This window comes from Pangasianodon hypophthalmus, chromosome 9 (genome assembly GCF_027358585.1).
Source record: "Pangasianodon hypophthalmus isolate fPanHyp1 chromosome 9, fPanHyp1.pri, whole genome shotgun sequence".
Lineage (NCBI taxonomy): Eukaryota > Metazoa > Chordata > Actinopteri > Siluriformes > Pangasiidae > Pangasianodon > Pangasianodon hypophthalmus.
Genome location: NC_069718.1, coordinates 23,333,655 through 23,353,616, shown reverse-complemented (window position 1 = coordinate 23,353,616; position 19,962 = coordinate 23,333,655). Strand labels below are relative to the sequence as shown.

The window sequence follows — 19,962 nt, the reverse complement described above, 5'->3', positions numbered from 1 at the left end:
TTTATGTACAGGCAAATATTGGTGTTATAATGATATTTTTGTTATTATATACTGTATTTCATTGGCTTTCTACATTGGCAAACTGGAGTGTCAGGGTATCCACAAATATATTTCTGTCTTCTACATTTCAGTTAGGAAAAAATAAGAAAAAAAAATCAAGGGGGGAAAATTGTGTAAATTTATAATAAATACTTTTGTAAACTTGGGTTCTAAGAGCAAGGATTAATGTTGTACCTGGACATCAATCATTTGCAGTCTATTGTAGTCAGTTTTGAGTATTTTCTTTCTGGTATTTGAAAAACAAACCATGAATGCTAAACTTGAAGACGCGCAGGAGCAGCTTAAGATTTATTCAGTAATTCAAAGTGTAAAAAGTCATTCAAAGCAATTCAAATGATATTAATCACTATCATTTCATCATCATATAATCATTAAAACATTTTGTTATTTTTTTAAATATAAGATTTAATAATCATTAAAAACATTACAATTTATTTGTGTCTGATGTTACCAGCAGCATGGAAAGGTAAAAGTTATTCTTGTACAGATGAGGTATGTGGTTTGAGAGAACTTTACAACTAAAGCACCATAATAACACATCATTTCCAGCATATAGGACAATGAGATAATGAGAATATTAAAAAAGTGAACTAACGGCAGATGTCCTATGTCATTTGTTGAATGGTGATTACACTGTAGACACAGTTTTAAACAGTTATTGAAGGACGAATGGGCGACTCATTTGTGGAGGTAGGCATCTAGCCACAGCTCACCAGACTTCCTCAAAGACCTGAAGCAGACATGAATAAAATCTTAGTGCTCAGTGTTAAAAGGGTTTGAATTATGTGTCTGATTTCATGCAATCTGAAACGTGCAACTAATTTTCTCACTACTTCTTCCTAAAGGTGCTATCACATATGCAATGTGTGGTCTGTTTGGGGGTGTTGATCAAACCCTGGGGTGTTTTCTCCCTTGGTGTAGTTCATTTGGCAGGTGAGAACACACTGATCACACTCTGACCTCACACTGGACCTAAACAATGGTCTGAGACTGTGAGTGAAGTTATAATAATGTGTGTGTATTTGTGCGTACAAGCGTGAGTGAACGTTAGCCTGTCGAGGCGGAAGTGCAAAGCAGCATGAGTCTACAATAAAGCTCGTGAAATCTCTCCCCAAGTCTGCTGTGTTCCTGAGTAGCATTTAGCTGTCACTGTCACACTGGTGCCAAAACCTTGGATACTGCCCAGAGGATGACATCATGCCAAAACCTGGGATATTGCTTGGAAGATGACATCATGCAGACATCTTTTATCTTGTAACCCCATTTGTAAATTAAGGAACCCCATGTGGGGTCACAATCACTAGTGTGGAAACCTCTGACCAAGATTGTTCATATAATGAGTAAGAGTTGCCCCTGCAATGCTGAACACTATGCATCCTCCCCTAACCGGCTGCTGTTTGGACACTCCCAAAAACAAGTGACGAGCCAGACGCTCCTTCTGATCTGTGGAATCTCTAGGACTGAAAGCCATTTAAAATCTGCACAGGCTGTGGAGTTCATAGACATGAAGCTCAACTTGCAGGCTATGTAAGCCTTTCAGACAGAAGACAGAAGTCTTAGAAGCAGTCTGAAAATTATGGTTGGTCATACACTGCCTATACATAGACTGGGAAATGCTGCATCACAGACCATTTTGGTGAAGGCTGAATATCAACAACTTAGCCTTAGTATTACCAAACCATATCTCAGTGTTGGTGACAAGAATCCTGCACACATTTTCTCCTTCACATTATGCCCTGAGGTTTTCTTACTGCAAAGTGGAAATAGTAACAACAGTTGCTTCCCAGCAGGGCTGGGAACATGAAAATAAAAGGAAAATGGAAAAATGAGAGCTCAAAGTCAATATATCAAAACCTTGGAAAGAAAGGTGTGTGGCTATTACTGGTTCACAGATGGTAAAGACAGGGTAAAGACAGAGGCTTTGGGCCAGGATGCATTGGCACTTGATTGGCCAAATTCAACGGCTTTATCCCATCACTATCATGGATGACAGTGCAGAGTATTCAAACTATGCAACCAGTGTTTGTGGCAGACGACACACCTTGAAATTATGGGTATGGCCCCTGGGGTAACACCAGCACACATGGATATTTGCAAGGGGTCAGACATACTCTTGCAAGTGCACAGCCACTGTCTATGTGCTGGTTGAAAAGAGGCAAGTGGAAGGTGTTTCAGGATGGATTGAAAGAATAAGCACAAATGCCCTATCTTGCACCATAAATAATTTGCCGTTTTGAACTTTCAGAAGTTTCTAGTTGTGGCAGCCAGGGCCACATGGGTCACTAAGGTTGATTAGACTGGCCAGAGGATGAGTGTGACCTAGAACAACCTCGGTAATGGTTTGCTTACTTTTTTCCTTTTTCATATTTCTGACCAATGAATGAAAGATTTTTACAAGAATGTTTTCAGCCTTACATGTTCCACAGCCAAAGGTTAATGATGATAAAAGTGCTATACAAATACAAGTGAATTGAATTGAATTGAGGTGTGTGCAATGTGAAACACAAATAGCAAGCACACCAAAAGTATACATTTTGCTCTGACTTCACAAATGAATGAATAGGTGTCTGAGTTAGCAACTAAAAGAACAGGTGTGAAAGCATTTGAAGAAACATTGTAATCTTAGAGTGTATATTGAATGAGCGTGCATATAAAATAAAGTCATACCCAATAATGTCAGACATAGCCTCACACAGGCCTTTGACCTGATACTGAACTCCATACTTCTCACAAAGCTCTCGAAGTAGAGGAGCCACACGAACATAGTTATGGCGAGGCATTGTAGGGAAGACACTGGGAGGGGGAGAGGGGTGTGAGGGGATTGTGGTGAGAGGAGACAGAAAGATTATAAGAGCCCCATACATAAGCAGGTTCCTGATATTCAATTCATGCACCTATGCACATAACGACAAAACACAAATAATTCCACTTACTGGTGCTCAATCTGGAAGTTGAGGTGGCCAGTGAACCAATCATTGAAGGACGACTGCTCAACATTACAAGTAGCTTTCAACTAAACAAAAAGCCACAAAAGCACATATTACATCCTAAAGAAAAAAATATATAGGTTTAGTAATCTGTGCTTCAACATACTTCCCTGGTACACATACTTAAATAATGAATGTGTTTAAAAAAGAACTGTAGGCGATAATAATAATGGATCCTATACATTTGTTTCTGAATTTCTGGCAGACCACCCAATTTTTAGGTGAGCAAAAGTATAGGAACAGATAGTTTGAAAGTAAATAACACTTAATGTTTGGTTGCATACCCCTTGCTTGCAATAACTGCATCAAGCCGGCAACCCATTGACATCACCAAGCTGTTGCATTCTTCTTTTGTGATCTGTGTGTTTTGGGAGTTTCTCCCTCTTCTCTTCTCGTCAGGAGGTGAAATGCATGCTCAATTGGGCAGTCTAAAGCCTTCCACTTTCTTCCCCTGATGAAGTCTTTTATTATGTTGGCAGTGTGTTTTAGGTCATTATCTTGCTGCATGATGAAGATCCTCCCAATTAGATTGGATGCATTTCTCTGTAAATTAGTAGATAGAATGTTTCTGTCGCCTTCTGAATTTATTCTGCTTGGAGAGTTACGTCATGAGTTACATCATCAATAAAGATCAGTGAGCCCATTCCAGAAGCAGCTATGCAAGCCCAAGCCATGACACTACCTCCACCATGCACCATGAGCAGATCCTTTCTTTCTCCACACTTTGGCCTTTCCAACACTTTGATAAAGGTTAATCTTGGTTCCAGAAATTTTGTGGCTCATTTCTTTGTGAATTCCAATCTGCCCTTCTGATTCTTACTGCTGATGAGTGGTTTGCATCTTGTGGTATGGCCTCTATATTTCTACTCTTTAAGTCTTCTTCAAATGGTGGATTGTGATACCTATTGACTATGTCACTGACTGTTGTTTTTGGGTTTTTCTTCACAGGTCTCACAATGTTTGTCATCAACTGCTGCTGTTTTTCTTGGCCGACCTGTTCGATGTCTGGTTGTTAGTACACCAGTGGTTTATTTCTTTTTCAGGACATTCCAAATTGTTGCTATGCCCAATGCTTGTGCAATGGGTCTGATTGATTTTCCCTCTTTTCTTCGCTTCAAAATGGCTTGCTTTTCTCCCATAGACAGCTCTCTGGTCTTCATGTTGGTTTATCCTTTTTAACAACAAATGCAGTCTTCACAGGTGAAACCCAGAGCTCAGACCAAGAATAGACTTTCAGAGCTACACCTTGGCAACAAGAAACTCCTGTCAGTCACATGTTCCAGTAATGTTTCTCACCTAAAAATTGAGTGGTCTGCCACCAAAAGTTGTTTAACACATCTAGATGTACATATTAGCAAAGGAAAGATGAAATTCTGACCTATCGTCTCATTTTCATCTTTTGATCTGAAAACCCAATGTCTTCAATGTATAGCAAAAAAAACTGGCCTTGCTGTTCCAATAATTTCGGAGGGGACTGTATGTATTACTCTCAGACACCATTGATGCATTAGGGCTGTTTGGTAAAGATCCTCTACACCTTTTATAGACATTACAAGAAGTGACACAGTGTTGATATTCTCTCCAAAGGAGGCTACCAAATATTAATGGTGGGGATGAAGATAACAGTGAAGATAATATTTATTCCTCCCAAACATGCACTGGAAAAATGCACTGTTTAAGACAACATTTTATGTTTATGTTATTTAAATGTATGAAAAAAATATAGCAAGATAGTATTCCCAAATGGTTAAGGTCAAATGATCACTTATTGCATATTTTAATCATTTTAGATATACACACATTTTTCTTGGCAGATAGTTTAGTGTTGACTGTATTCACTTTACCATTCTTCTAGTTTCAGGTGTCTGAATAATATTGTGTACACGATACAGTTCTGCACAAGCTTGAGTTGACCATTGTTAAGAAGCTATTGATCCTAGATACTGAGCCAAAAATGTACCTGCATGCTGAGCCAGTCATCATGTTTTTCATAGTCAATGTCCATGGGAATGTGGTTCATCTGGGTCACCCACACATACCAGTGACTCTCTAGAAACCTGAATATCACATCATGTGTATGATTGTGATACACTTCATGCTAATATGCTGTCTAAAATAAGGACTAAGTCAAAGCCTAACAAACATCTTACCTTACAAAAGTCTGAAGCAATACTGCTCCCAGCAATCCATAATAGGGAATATAACACGAGAAGAAACGTGTATAGTAGGACAGATACCACACAAAATCCTCAACAAAAAAAAGAAAAGGATTATTAAAAAATAAATCTATGGGCAATATATGATAGTATATAATAATAGTGAAAAAACTTGTCATGGCAACTTACCACCCAATCCCGTTTCAAGCACAGAGTTCGAAAAATGTGCACACTAAAGAACACTGGTATGAGCAGGGGAGGGCCAACTGGGTAAGAGAAGGGTGGGGTGGGGAAGTTATTAAAGCTGAACATAAATATAATGAATTATTCTGAGCAATATATGCAATCATACTAGTCTGAAGAAAATAGCAACGAATGACATACTCAAAAAGAAGTACTTGTTCTGATGATTATAGGGCATGTGCTTCAACTTTTTAATCCCATACTGTAACAAAAAAGGAAGGGAAGAATTATACAAAAACAATACAGTCTAAAATCCATGCAGTAATTGTCAAGGATAATATATATCTGTCCCTGGTGGATGGAATGAATGAATGAATACATTTAAAAAAATAGATTAGAGCTTTTATATCATACAAGGATACAGTGAGTTTACCTCGACAGGCTGGATGTTCCCCAGTACCAGTATTTCCAGTGTGTTGAGGTCAGGGTCCTTACTGAGCACATTGGGCTTAGAATGGTGCTGAAAATGTTGATGGTTCCACCAGTTTGCAGAGGCCCCCTATATAATCAAACATACACAGTTCAATACACTACAGAGAAAAGTTATATATTTGCTGTTTTAAAGTATTTTTAATGCTTGTAGACATACACTCATTGGACACTTTTATAGGAACACCTGTACGTCTGTCATTCACGCAATTTTCATGCATTATCATTAGCATGTGGCAGCAGTGCAGTGCATAAACTCACACAGATACAGGTCAAGAGCTTCAGTTAATATTCACATCAGTCATCACAATGTGATCTCTGTGACTTTGACCACTGCATGTTTTTTGGGTTGGTTTGATTTCAGGAACTGGTGATCTCCTGGGATTTTCACCCACAACAGTATCTAGAGTTTGCACAGAATGGTGTGGAAGAACATCCCATGAGCAGCAGTTCTGTGGGTGGAAATGCTTTTTGATGAAAGAGGTCAGAGGAGTATGGCCAGACTGGTTCAAGCTGACAACAAAGCTATGGTAACTCAAAAAACACTCTTTACATATGTGGTGAGCAGAAAAGCATCCCAGAATGTATAAAATGTCAAACCTTAGGGCGGATGAGCTACAACAGCAGAAGACCACATCAAGTTTCATTCCTGTGCAAATAACAGGAATCTGAGGCTACAGTGGGCACAGGCTCAATGTAACTGGACTGCCGAATGATTAATCACGATTTCTGCTGTGACAGGCTGATAGGAGTGTCAGTATTTGGCATCAACATCATGAATCCATGGACCGAACCTGGCTTGTGTCCACAATTCGGGCTGGTATAACAGGTGGGGAATGTTTTCTTGGCATACATTGGGCCCTGTAATACCAAATGAGCATTGTTTGTATGCCATAGCCTGAGCATTGCTGCTGACCTTTTGCCTCCCTTTATGTCCAAAATTTCCCCATCTTATAATGGCTACTTCCAGCATGATAATGTGCCATATCACAAAGCACAGGTTAGCTCAAACTGGTTCCATGAATATGACAATGAGTTCAATGGACAAATGGCCTCCCCAGTCAACAGATCTGAATCCCCGTCCTTTAGGATGTGGTAGAGCAGGAGATTTGAAGCATGACAAATCTCCAGCAATTATGTGTTACAATCATGTTAACATGGACACAAATCTCAAAGGAATCCATGCCATGAAAGCAAAGGGGGTTCCTACTACCCAGTATTAGTATGGTGTTCCTAATGAAGTAGTCAGCGAGTGTATATCTACATGGTAAACAGTAGTCTCTGTAGGATCTGGTACCTTCAGGTGTCCAATGACAAATTTGTGTGCTAGGTGATCCCAGGTGGAATTTTTGAAGACGGACAGGTGGCCAAGGTCATGCTGAAGCCAGCCAGCCTGTGCCTGCATGAGAAAGGAGAGAAAGCACACACCAAATATGGTGTCTATACCACTTCTGAGGAAAAAATATTTAAAAAAAATAGCTACACACTAAATGCAAATTTAAAAAATTATTTAAAATTAACATTTCATCCCAGCTAGCTCACAGTGTCACACTCGTCATATGGATAAATATAGGGTGTCCCAAAAGTCTCCATACATAGGGGAATTTAACAATTTAACTGCCCTTGACAAAAGAAGAACGTATTGAAATCATTCTCATGGCTTGATTGGGAAGCTGGACATGCATAGCACCAGGTGTGTTAACATGAGCTCATCATGAGTGGGAGAGATGAGATGTGTGTTTACAAAGAAATGGCAATAATATTACATTCTGCTAAAAAGTGTTAATTTCTCCTATGTGTGTAAACATTTGGGACACCCTGTATAAAGAAGGCAAATGTAACATATCAACAAGATAGATATGAAATAAAATGTCACCATTAGATTAATGCACTCTTCATGAACAGATATGAGGGGAGATCTCAGAAAAAAATGATCCTAAAGACCCTCATGAAAGGTGCAAAAAGTGTATCCTGCAAGGATTAGTGTTGCAGGACACAGTCCTGAAGCTAGACTTGGGAGTGGTGTCATAGGTGAGCACCTGGTGACTGTGGAACCATCTTGTGGGCTCACCACCTGGAAGATGAAGGCTTGGTCTCAGGTGCGATGCCAGTTGGGCAGCAGGCATGTGACAAAACAGGCTTTCAGGAGGTGGAATGCTACTTTACTTGCAGGGAAATAACCTGAGTTTGGATGTGTGAGATGAAATGCTATGCACTAGATTTCAGCCTTAAGCACACACAGTAAGTTCTCTGGTACCCAATTCTTGTGGATATTTTTCAAACACAGTGAGTGGTCTCTCTCCTCTGGAGTTCCCAAAGGCAGCAGCCCTCAGGTGCTTGTGGGGATGCTCCCAACCTCAGAGTTTTTCCTAATGGACAAGAGGGTTACCTCTATGAGATATTGAGTCTCAGGAAGGAAAATCTGACTGTTCATATGCACCAAATAGCAGTTTGGGGCATTGTGCCTTCTTGGAGAAGATTGAGCAGGTACCTTCTACTGTACCTTCTACTCACTCCATAGTGCTCCTGGGGGACGTCAGTGCTCATGCTGGTAATGATGAAGGGGCATGATGTGGAGGAATGGCCTCTCAGATCTGAACCAGAGCAGTGACATTTTATTAGACTTCTGTGCAAGACACAGATTGTCAATAACAAACACTTCAAACATAAAGCTCATAAGTGTTCATAAGTGTTCCTTGGTACTAGAGCACCTTGGGCCGAAAGTCAATGATTTTGATTTTGTGATTGCATCATCAGACTTGAGACCATATGTTTTGAGCAGTCTGGTAAAGAGATGGGCAGAGATGTCACCAGTTGGTGGGGAGCTGTATTCTGTGCACAGCGTGCCAGCTCAGTTGCTTGGCAGGTTCTGTCTCCTTGCTTGTGTTGCTCAATTTCAGTGTAGCCTTTGACACCATAGATCACAATATTCTTCTAGATGGGCTGGAAGATTTTTTTGGAGTTAAAGGAACAGCTCTTTCCTGGCTCAGGTCTTCTTTGACTGACCATTATTAGTTTGTAAATGTTAATGGTGACTTTTTTATACATACATATAAAGTTTGATGACACACAACTACCATTTCAGCAAAAAGTAAGAATACAGACACCAGCTTAATAAATTTGAGGAATGTGTGAATGACTCTAGTTGGACTGCTGTAATGCGTTGCTGTCTGAATGTTCCAGTAGGTGTCAGCCAGTAGTCCTTACCACAGTCAGAAAGTTTACATTTACATTTATGGCATTTGGCAGACGCCCTTATCCAAAGCGATTTACATTTATCTTAACTGAGCAGTTGGGGTTAAGGGTCTTGCTCAAGGGCTCATCAGTGCTAGGATTTGAACTCACGACCTTTCGATCAGAAGTCCAATGTCAATTGATTATAAAATACTACTAATGACCTACAAAACACTGAATGGTCACGTCCCACAGTACCTAAGCAAACTTCCGGTCTATTATGATCCACTACATCTACTTTGAGCAAAAGGTTCTTTATCAGCACCTGGAGTCATGAAGACTATACCTGGGGGCAAAGCCTTTCCAACAAATCCTTCTAATTAGTGTTTGGAACTCAAACACAGTCTCTTTAATTCTCGTTAAGTCTAAAGGGAGAATGTGACAGTGGCAGGGAAAACCACCATTCAGCCAAAAATGATGAAGGTACTGTACAAAGTTAGGGTTGTGTGGTTAACATGGTGTTAGTTAAAGATGAAGGCGTCCTACCTGTGCAGTGGCCAGTAGGACAGCAGTTAGAATTGTAATAATCCAGCCATCGCCAAATTTCCACAGCAGTACCAAAGGCAAGGCCTCCAACAGCAGAATGTGGCCAAGATATAGGATAAAAAACAATGGACTGGTGCGGAATAAACCCTGTGCCTCCAACTGCTTACGCAAGGCCTGGAAATCTTCAACTAAAGAAGCCTGAGGAAAAGAAAAAAGCGATAAGAGTCAGACACATGGCCATAACTAACTTTAAGGACACACAGTTCCAGACCTCAGTATTCTTAGAAGGTTTTTTTTTTTTTTTTGGCATGTGTAAGTGGGGTTTTGTGCTAACCACAGGGCACTTGGCAGGAAGAACAAAACTGCTGGTTATCTGTTTTAGTTAAAATGTAAACCATATAAACATTGCTTTTTTTTTTTTTTTAAATAATTACTGAACATATTATTTATTAATTACTGTAGCATATGTAGCCCAGAATCTTTTACCCAGAATAAAATGTTCATTTTGCATATGTCCATTTTTTGTGTTAATATACAAAATTATGATCATCTCAGTTCTATAATTTACAACTAGACTAGATAAAATAGTTGATTTATTAATGGCCAGAGCACTACTGTATAGTTCTTTAATACGAAAAATCAGTTTATTGTGACTAGTTTTTATAAATATGTAAAGGAAAATAAAGAAAATACTCTGTATATTCTAGCAAAGGACCTTCTATATCTTTGCTACTCTATGTGCTTCTTGAATATGAAGTCAATTCACTGTCATTTTTAAGAAACTTGAAAATAAATTTCAGAAACCAACAGTTCTAACATATTGTGCAATTATATATAATTAAAGTGTCTAGCTGGAATCAACTGCAATGTGCAACATTTCTGCAATGTGCTGCTTGTTTTGGTCCTGGTTACAACCCTAGTCAGACTGATAGGAATTTGAGGAAAAGAGGCTGATAGATACAATATTATTTAATATACTGAGAAGGATGTAAAAGATACTATCATAAGATAATGAAAACTGTGTTTATTGTTTAGAAACACAATGAGTGATAAGTGATAAAGAAAACATGAAATCATCTATGACATCTAGGAAATATCTAAGTGTAACGTGTCTGATGGATGGGAAGAACTATTGGTTTGTCTTAAACTGCTAAAATAAAAGAATGTAACACGACCCCCAGTCAGACAAACTGGGCCAAAATGTACTGCCACTAATAAGCAATAGGTGGCAGTAGACACAGATGTATTATTGTGGGGATAAAAAAGACCAGTGGACTAAAGTAACCTTGAGCAGCGTCACACGCATTGTACACCCTAACAGCCAGTCGCTGTCTGAGTCTGAACCAAAAGAAAAACCTCACCTGATACTGCCTAAATGACTGCCTTCATTATGTTCAGAAAAGCCAGCAGGCCACAAACAGTTTCTATAGCAACAGACAGTTTTCAGTGATTAATAACTTTCCTGGGCTTCTATCCACACAGCTTAACTTTCAGCTAGACAACCCTGTAGAGTCCTGATGAAGTATTTCCCAGACTGGCCTGATGAACTGACAGTGCTTCAACGGAGCAAACCAAAAATTGCTACTGATTCAGGTTTTTTTTTCTTCCAGCATATTAATGCTGTAGCATTAATACAATCTGGTCTGTCTAAAATGTGGATAAGAGCCTATATATATGCCTATATATATATATATAAAGTTTTAGGCACATGCAAAGAAATGCTGTAGAGCAAAGATGCCTTCAAAAATAATGAAATTAAATGTTTCTACATTTAAAAAACTACTAAGAGCAGTAAACAGTAATAAAGGAAACACAATATTTGGTGTGACAACACTTTGCTTTAAAAAAATAGTAGTCTCAGGTACAATTAGTGCAGTTTTATAAGGAAATGAGCTGTAAGTGTTACTGAGCATCTTGCAGAAGCAGCCACAGTTCTTCTGGAAACTTTGACTGTCACACTTGCTTCTTATTTTTGCAGCGAAACCCAGCAGCTTTCATTATGTTTTTTGTGTGTGTGTGTGTGTGTGTGTGTGTGTGAAAAGTGTCTCTTATGTAATATGCTGCTTTCATTACTGACATACAAACATTTTTCTGTAACATTTAATTTTCTGCTGGAAAACTAATGTTTGGAAATCTAAAATGTTTTTGTACTGAATCAATAATGTAGAACAATTCTATCTATAACAAAGTTTCTCCAGAAAAAAATAGAGTGCCTAAGACTTTTGCATAGTACTGTATATAGATATATAGATAGATTGGCTAGCATGCTGTCAAATTGTGAAAAATACATTATAACAAATATGTAATAACAAATATGTATTGTCTTTTCTTCATAGATAATTGAAAGAACTGTCTGCACCATATTCTCTTGGGGTTAAAAGGATGGTACTGTGGGAATCACTGGTAACTTGTAATATATAGGTTCAGAGGTCAATAAGAACTTGATACATTTAATTGTATGTCAGCTGAATATCTTTTTAGACTCTAGTATATAGTAATGGTTCAGATTTGTAATTTCTAACAAACACGTGTATCGCATAGACATTAGAAAATCCTTTGTGTCTGTATGTTATCTTGGACCTATTATCTGCAGATTGTCTGCAGGTTAGTTATGGCTGAGTGATAAACATTAGATAACTAAGATAGATAAGTTAGATAACTAACTTATTCCAACTTATTCAGTAACTGAAACAGTTATTGAACAGTAACTGACAATATATCTGAGTGCTGGAGAGGAGACTTCAGCCGATACCTGACCCTAGCATTTAAGAGCAACAGTGCAAACCATGGAACAGTGGCCCAGCACTTTACAGTTGCACAGGGATCAGGGGAGTATGCTAATCCAGTCTGCTTTTGTCTTATTGGATTTGGACAAGGCCTATGTCTGTGTGCCTCGTATGACAATAATGTCAAATTGATTTGAAACAAATGGTTACCAAATATCCTAAATATCGGCTTGACTGTGAATGATGCCATATATCCATATATCCATATATATATTTTCCATATATCTGTAATGGAAACACATTTGTGTAGTGTGTAGTTGCAGCCGTACATTTTTGCCATGGTCTTGACTGGGCTCTGAGGGCGCCAACTCTCCCAGCAGCAGTGGCTTCATGAACTTCCGCACGAATCGCCGATCCGGATGGAAGGCCGTAAATGCGTCCTGCACAAAGCTGCACTTTCATTCAGGTATCCACAAAGTGCAACAATATTTATCTTGCTAGTAGCTACTGTGTTCATATCAGTATCTCCAGTGAGTTAGAAAAATGAGTTTATATGGCCTACGTACAACAAACATGAACGGTGTTAATTGTTGACAGTGAAAATTTCGCTGTGTGATTTCATACTATGTTTTTTTTTGCTGAAAAATTCATTGAAACTTGCAGATAAGTAGATTGTAGATTAAACTGTTCATCTAAAGCATAAGACAAACCATTTAACCATATCTGACCATTTCATGGGGAATGACCGTGTTGTAGTGAAGGGCCTTCTGTATAAAATGTACAAAAAAGACTAAGTGTACCCAGATTATGGTTACCAGGACCCACCCCCTGTAGCCAGGCCTGTCCTCAGACGAGTATCTGGTCACCGGGATACCCACGTAAATGAAAATGAATGAACGGAAAATATCCGATGAGGTGGCTAGTTACCGTTGCGTCTTCTCCAGCGTAATGCTCAAGAACTCTGTGTCCTCCGGGATGTCTCTTTGTCCACTCACTCACATTGTACACTTTCCTCTCGATCACCAGCCACTGATCGCCCGTGCGATCGTGTTTCTGCACTTCTTCCCAGGTGTACTGCGCGCATGAGCCGCTCTCTCCTGACCCCAGCTGCTTGCCCTGGTGTTCTCCACCGCCCATAACTCTGCCTGCACTCTGCACCGCGCTGCAGGCTCTGACCCAAACTGCTGGTTCACTCTTACTACTGCAACATCAAACACCTTCATTTCAGCTCTACAGTTTGTCTGGGTGAGTTTTATTTCCATTTCAATGGAAATTGGTACTTTCAGGCAGGATGGTACAAAAGCACAAAAGTTAGATACCCCTGCCCCCAATCAACCAGACAGACAGATCAATAGATAGATAGATAGATCGATAGATAGATAGATAGATAGATAGATAGATAGATAGATAGATAGATACAAACAAGAAACAAGTTCATCCAAGTTCCAAGTTCACTCCATCACAGTGTTCTCTTCTGTTGGTGTAGGGCTTAAAATATTTGTTTTATTCCTTGTTTTTTATGTTCCACACTTTACATTAATAACATACAAAGTGTACTTATAAATTATAATAGCCCTATTGTCATTTAAGCTAACCCACTCCTATAAAATCCGACCTGGTTTGGGAAATAATAAAGGCTTTTCATATTGGCTAATCCAGTTTGGCAACACACAACACATGACAACACTGAAAATGAAAGACAATGAGTAGAAACCTGACTTCTGCAGCATAATAAAACTTTATTATGTAGTATATTCATATAATAAAAAAAATCTAAATTAGCAAACACTGGGCCTCATTTATCAAGCTGGATACAAAAAAATGTTCATGAATTATTCAATAGGAGCATTTGTGCAAGAAATTTCAGTATCACACCAAGTTTAAATAGTTCATTTATTTCAATTGCACAAACAAATTTAATGAAATTTTATGAAATTTAATGAAACCCATTCATTTCATATTAATGGCTTTAATTAAAGAAATATTAAATATGGAAAAATATATTAATGAAAACAAAGCAAGCCAACACAAATCCATAAATTAAGACAAATAAGACCAGTCATTCAATTAAGACAAAAGAAATGCTGCTGTATCAAAGGAGGACGTCTCAGCTGGCGTATAGGTTGCTTCCATTTGCCACAGAATCTCTTTTAATGCTGTGCAAGACTTTAGAGCTAGCACTGAAGTGACTGATAAGTGACCGATCTGGTATGTCTCAATGTGCCATGTACTAACTTGTGTGCTGTGTGTCCACATCAGCTACTTACTGAATATATCAGGTTTCCTTACAATATACGCCCTCCTGCATTTCCAACATGGTATCTGTGTATACAGGTGCAGGAGAGACTCAAGATCACGTTAGCGTGAGAGACCTCTGGGCGACACTCACAAAGACTTTTAAACACAGATATTGTACATATCTTTTTTTTCTGTTTTGATCTCAAACCATTTTCACCTTGTCTGCAATTGGTCTCCTGGTTTTAGCCTTTTCATGTAGTGTTACTGATGTATGCTATTAGTATTGTGCTATTTGTACTGTTACTGATATACGCTATGATGTACACTGTTTCATGTACGCTGCTAAATAATATATAGGGGTCGAAGTCAGTATAGGGTGCCTTTGGGATCTCAGAACATGGAAAAAAAAAAATTCAGATTTTCCATTTCTTTGATGGTTCATTATATTAATCAGACTATAGTCTGATCCAGAAACATTCACGTCAAGCTAAACACTTTTTATTTTGTGACTACAAGCAGAAACTACAAAATATGTCTACCCTGTCATGAACAAATACAGAAAAAACTTTGGTCAGAAAAATAGTACTGGTCACCACAATAGTTATTGTTTAAGTTATGTATTGTTCAAATCATTTTGAAATATTAAATTTACTAAAATATATATATATATATTTTTTTAAATTTTTTTTTACTAACTTTTTTTTTACTAAATCCACACCAGTTGTACTTTCTGTCCTATACACAATCGAACAGCAAAGATATTTGATCAAAACGTCAAATAATATGATTTGCCCCCTTGCTGTTTATAATCACTTAAAATGTTTTACTTACTTATAGAAATGATTTGTTTATTTTGATAAAACATGAAGATGACAGGGTGGACAAGGACACGGCAGGGTGGACAAGGACATGACAGGGTGGACGTAGGCAGGACAGGGTGGACAAAGCCATGACTACACTACAGTACGGCATATTAAAAACACACACACACACACATGAGGAAAGAGTTGTAATGAATGGCATTTCATAAGAACATTTTAATCAATTAAATCTTAATCTCAAACAAATCTTGAAAGAATTTTACTGCATTTTACTGCAATAAGTTACTGCAATTCTCTCTCACTTAGTTTGATCCTATAATGTATTGTAGGTTATAGAAATGATTACAACATATTCTTCAGTACACTGACAGAATTTCATGCCACATACAGTAGGGCATGGGAGTTTTTTAGTTTAGCTTAGCAAAACAACAAGTGATGAAGATGCCAGTGACTTTAACGAAACTTAACTGATGATCTAAAAGAAATAAATCTATATAATCTCTATTTTCTTTTTTTAATAACGTGGATTACATAATTACATTATTTAATTGTATTAAATAACATATATTACAACAACTATTTTTTTTTTAAATGCAAGAGAAAGCATACATGGGGAAGATACATAACAGGGTGGACGATGACAGAGTGGACATTTTAGCGTCTCATGAGCATATGGTTGACTTTCAGATAGCAAAACATTGAATTGTTAAAGATGACCTCACACTGTTTCACACATACATTTTTATATTCTAAAACTGTATGAAGTAACTGGATATTTTACCGTGATGGGCTTAAGCTTGACCACATCCAGCTACAAACATAATATGATGAAATTCAAGACATATAAAGTGTAGATACTTAACAGGGCATGCAGCAGTTGTTGTCACTCCATCAAAAGAAAAACGACATGGTGGTTGTGATGTCACTCATGTAAAAGGGCAGGTGTCTTAAAGAGGCGATTATCCCATTATGACAGGTTAGACAATGTCACAGACACGTACAAAATGTTCAATATTGTGATAAAGGTGCAACATAAATGGTAAAATGACCTGAATTATGAAATACCTCATTTATGGCTGCAAGAAAACATTTTAAGTTTTTGGGTCAAAATCCACAAAACCAACCAAAGAAAATGGTACAAAGTTTGTAAACAGCATATTAAGGTGAATATCATCGGTGTATTCAATAATGTTTAACTATTCAGAATAACAATGGAAAAATTGTCTTGCAATATTTTTATGAAAATTGAGTGTTGTATTAAAGACACTAAAGGCACCTTATATATTTCTATTGGCATAGATATGAGCCAAAATAACTTCCACTTCTTTTCATCATTTCATCCTCATTTTGTGCTTTTAGTTCTCGGTGAGCTTTTCCTTTTATGGAGTTTTGTGGGTGTCACTAAATGCAAACGAGCTGTAGCGTGAAAACGCTTTGCACTATACAGGTGATTGGCATTCATCAACACACACATGTGAGTACTCTTGTAAAACTGGAGAAAAGTTTTAGGTTGTTGTGGCCTACGAAAACATTTACGCACAACTTTACTAAAAGATTGATAAATGAGGTCCATTGTCATAATGAAAATATTTAAAATCACTCATGCATTCACCAGTAAGTGCTTTATCCTACAGCCTATCCTGGGAACACTGCGTGAGGTGGGAATACACCCTGATTAAAACGCCAGTACATTGCTGGGCACCATGCACACACATTCACACAATAGTTTAGCATTGCCATTTATGAACTGTTACATGCAGGTTTTTGGGAGGTGGGAGGAAACTGGAGAACCCAGAGGCAAGCAGCACACACATGGAGGGAACATGCATGTGATACTGGAGTTGTGTGGTGCACACAATACGAGTTGTGCCACTGTACACCTCAGTATTTATATATATATATATATATATATATATATATATATATATATATTTTTTTTTTTTTTCTGACCAATGATCTGTGGTTAAGACTATTAAAAGCTTCATATTTGCCATTTTGGGGCTTGTGGTATATATATATATATATACATAAACTCCTGAGCAAAATTGAGCTAAGCCCAAAATGGTAAATATGAAGCTTTTAATGGTCTTAACAACAAATCATTGGTCAGGAAATGAGCAAGAATGAAACAAATGCACTCCTGAGAGCTCCTGTGCCTCCACTTGCTGGTTTCCTTTTGCTGCAGTAAACTGTTTGTTTGGGGAAAAGCTAGAAACAGGGAAATTCACTTCTATAGTCTTATTGTACGCAAAGTTAAAATCATGATAATGATTCAAATGTTTGATGTCAAATTCAAACTAACACATGTCTGGGTGTACAAAATTTCCAAAAATATCTTCTGGGATTTTTTTTTCTTAAAGATTAGTCATTATTTGGTTCTCTGCCACATCTGATGCAGCTCATCAAGGGCCACAAAGCTATCCCATACTAAGCTCCTTTATCTATTTGTTTAATTCTTGCTCATTTCCTGACCAATGATTTGTTGTTAAGGTCATTAAAAGCTTAATATTTTGCCATTTTAGGTTTGGGCTTTTTTTTTTTTTTTTTTTTTGGCCCAGGAGTGTATTGAATGAAAGTGGGTTTATATCTCAGAAGCTGGTTTCCACTGAAACCGTTATTTGATGCAGTGTTATTGCAGCAGTGTTATGCACCTGTACTGAGGAGTCAGAGAAAGACTCGTTGGTTGTGGTGAGAGTGTAATACAGTCAAGCTCAATAAATAAATGCATGCATTTAAATGTGCATCCTGTACTTTCTTGTACAAAGACACACACATCACAGAATGCAATACAACAATCATGGCTTACTACACATGCACTAAATGCACTGAGAGATGTACTCACTCGTTAGGGTGTTCCTTCTGTGCACGTAGTCGGGATGTGCATTGAACTGTGCTCAGTCCTCCGTGATCAGTGTGTGTGTTCGGTGTTATCAGTGTTATCCCCCGGTGCGCCGCTGCTCTTTCATACCGGCTCTCATCACTGCGCTGCTCTCCTGAGTTCCAAACAGATCGTTCGAGCGCTTCTGCTCCAATCCGCGCGCGCGCCCTGCAGCCTGCTGACCAATCAGCGCGCAGCTCTCCTTTCCAATACTGCTCTCCTCTCCTCCATCTCTCTCTCTCTCTCTCTATCTCTCTCTATATATATATATATATATATATATATATATATATATATATAAAGGGCCAATCCCAAAATGGCAGAATATTAAGCTTTTAACCCTCCTGTTGTGTTCCGGTCAAATCTGACCGATTTACAAGTTTCCTCTCTAGAAAAGTGCAGTAAATTTCATCTGTTTGTCATGAGGTTCCATGACTTTGTTCACACATGGCATTTGAACACATAAAATAAATTTGAAATATTTTTATAAAAATTTGTGTGTTTTATGGAACGTGCATACACCCATGATGTTCCCGGTGATGACCGCTCATTGGAAATGAATGGGTAAGACTACAATTAGTGTATAAAACAGAGTTCAAGCACATTTCTACACTCTTACCACACCTCAACATACACACACACACACATCACTGTAGATGAGTGTCTAGTCGGTTTTAGGGGACGGTGCCCATTCAAGCAATATATGCCAAACAAACCATCTAAGTATGGTATAAAGATATGGGCAGCATGTGATGCGAAGACAAGTTATGCCTGGAACATGCAAGTGTACACAGGCAAACCGGCTGATGGTATTCCTGAGAAAAATCAGGGGAAGAGGGTGGTCCTAGAAATGACAGCAGGGCTACAAGGACACAACATTACCTGTGATAATTTTTTCACCAGCTATGCCCTGGATCAGGAGCTGCTCCAAAAAAAACTGACCATGGTCGGAACAATAAGAAAAAACAAAAAACAAAACAAGCTTGAGTTGCCTCCCACTTTTCTGACAAGATCAATCCAGGCTGGAAGGAGGGCAAAAACTACAAGAGGAGACTGTTCCTTGAAGAACTTGGAAAAAGCATGGTGGAGCCCCTCATTCACGGGTGCCGACACCTTCCACGAACGCCATCCTCTGCTGCATGGGTGAGAGACATGCAAGCAAAAGCAGCAACATCCACGCCAACCAGAGAAGGAGGAGGCAAAAGAAAGAGGTGCCAACTGCGTGCACCAAGAGATAAAAAAACAAGCTTTGTGTGCCACAGATGTGGTGTATATATTTGCAAAGAACATGCAGTGACCTCAGTATATTGCCCAACATGCTAATGAGAGGACAAAACTGAGGAACATTGGGATGACACTATGGCACTGTCTTTTCAGAGCTACATGAGAAAATTGTAAATGTGTTCATACAGTGTATGGTTCAAGCATTAATTTTGTAATATAGTTAAGTTTTCCCTGTGTTCATTTGGGCTTTTGTTTTCAATAAATAAATCATACCGGTCAGTTTTGACCAGGAACACAAAAGTTGTTATTTTGTTCCACAGTTTAGAAAATATAACTGGTTTCAAAATTCATCTATGTAATGTTTTTTCCCTAAAAAAACGAGTGGTATGAGCTCAGGTAAATGTGGCCTGCAGTACATACACAGCAAATACAAGTTCAAAACTTGTAATGTTCTCCAAGAGCTGAAGTTGATAAAAAGAT

General features: G+C 38.3%; 1 protein-coding gene across 1 annotated transcript; it reads right to left on the bottom strand.

The window, feature by feature from the left end:
- Window positions 1-320: 320 nt before the first annotated feature.
- LOC113529791 (fatty acid desaturase 2) lies at window positions 321-18,373 on the bottom strand. Its single transcript, XM_034307156.2, has 13 exons — window positions 18,223-18,373; window positions 13,249-13,522; window positions 12,651-12,761; window positions 9,596-9,793; window positions 7,173-7,274; window positions 5,820-5,945; window positions 5,588-5,648; window positions 5,393-5,469; window positions 5,198-5,295; window positions 5,008-5,104; window positions 2,994-3,073; window positions 2,728-2,853; window positions 321-790 (listed from the first exon to the last, which is right to left on the bottom strand). Exons 2-13 carry the CDS (start codon window positions 13,456-13,458, stop codon window positions 739-741), a joined length of 1,338 nt encoding a protein of 445 aa, XP_034163047.1. The 5' UTR covers window positions 13,459-13,522; window positions 18,223-18,373; the 3' UTR covers window positions 321-738.
- Window positions 18,374-19,962: the final 1,589 nt, after the last annotated feature.

Bases quoted from the DNA above. Each gene is read 5' to 3' on its own strand.
- LOC113529791 (XM_034307156.2), bottom strand. From the start codon at position 13,458: ATGGGCGGTGGAGAACACCAGGGCAAGCAGCTGGGGTCAGGAGAGAGC. The intron at 12,762-13,248 runs GTAACTAGCCAC...AGCTTTGTGCAG, and splicing joins ACGCTGGAGAAGACGCAACG to GACGCATTTACGGCCTTCCA. The intron at 5,649-5,819 runs GTAAACTCACTG...TTTTTGTTACAG, and splicing joins GGAACATCCAGCCTGTCGAG to TATGGGATTAAAAAGTTGAA.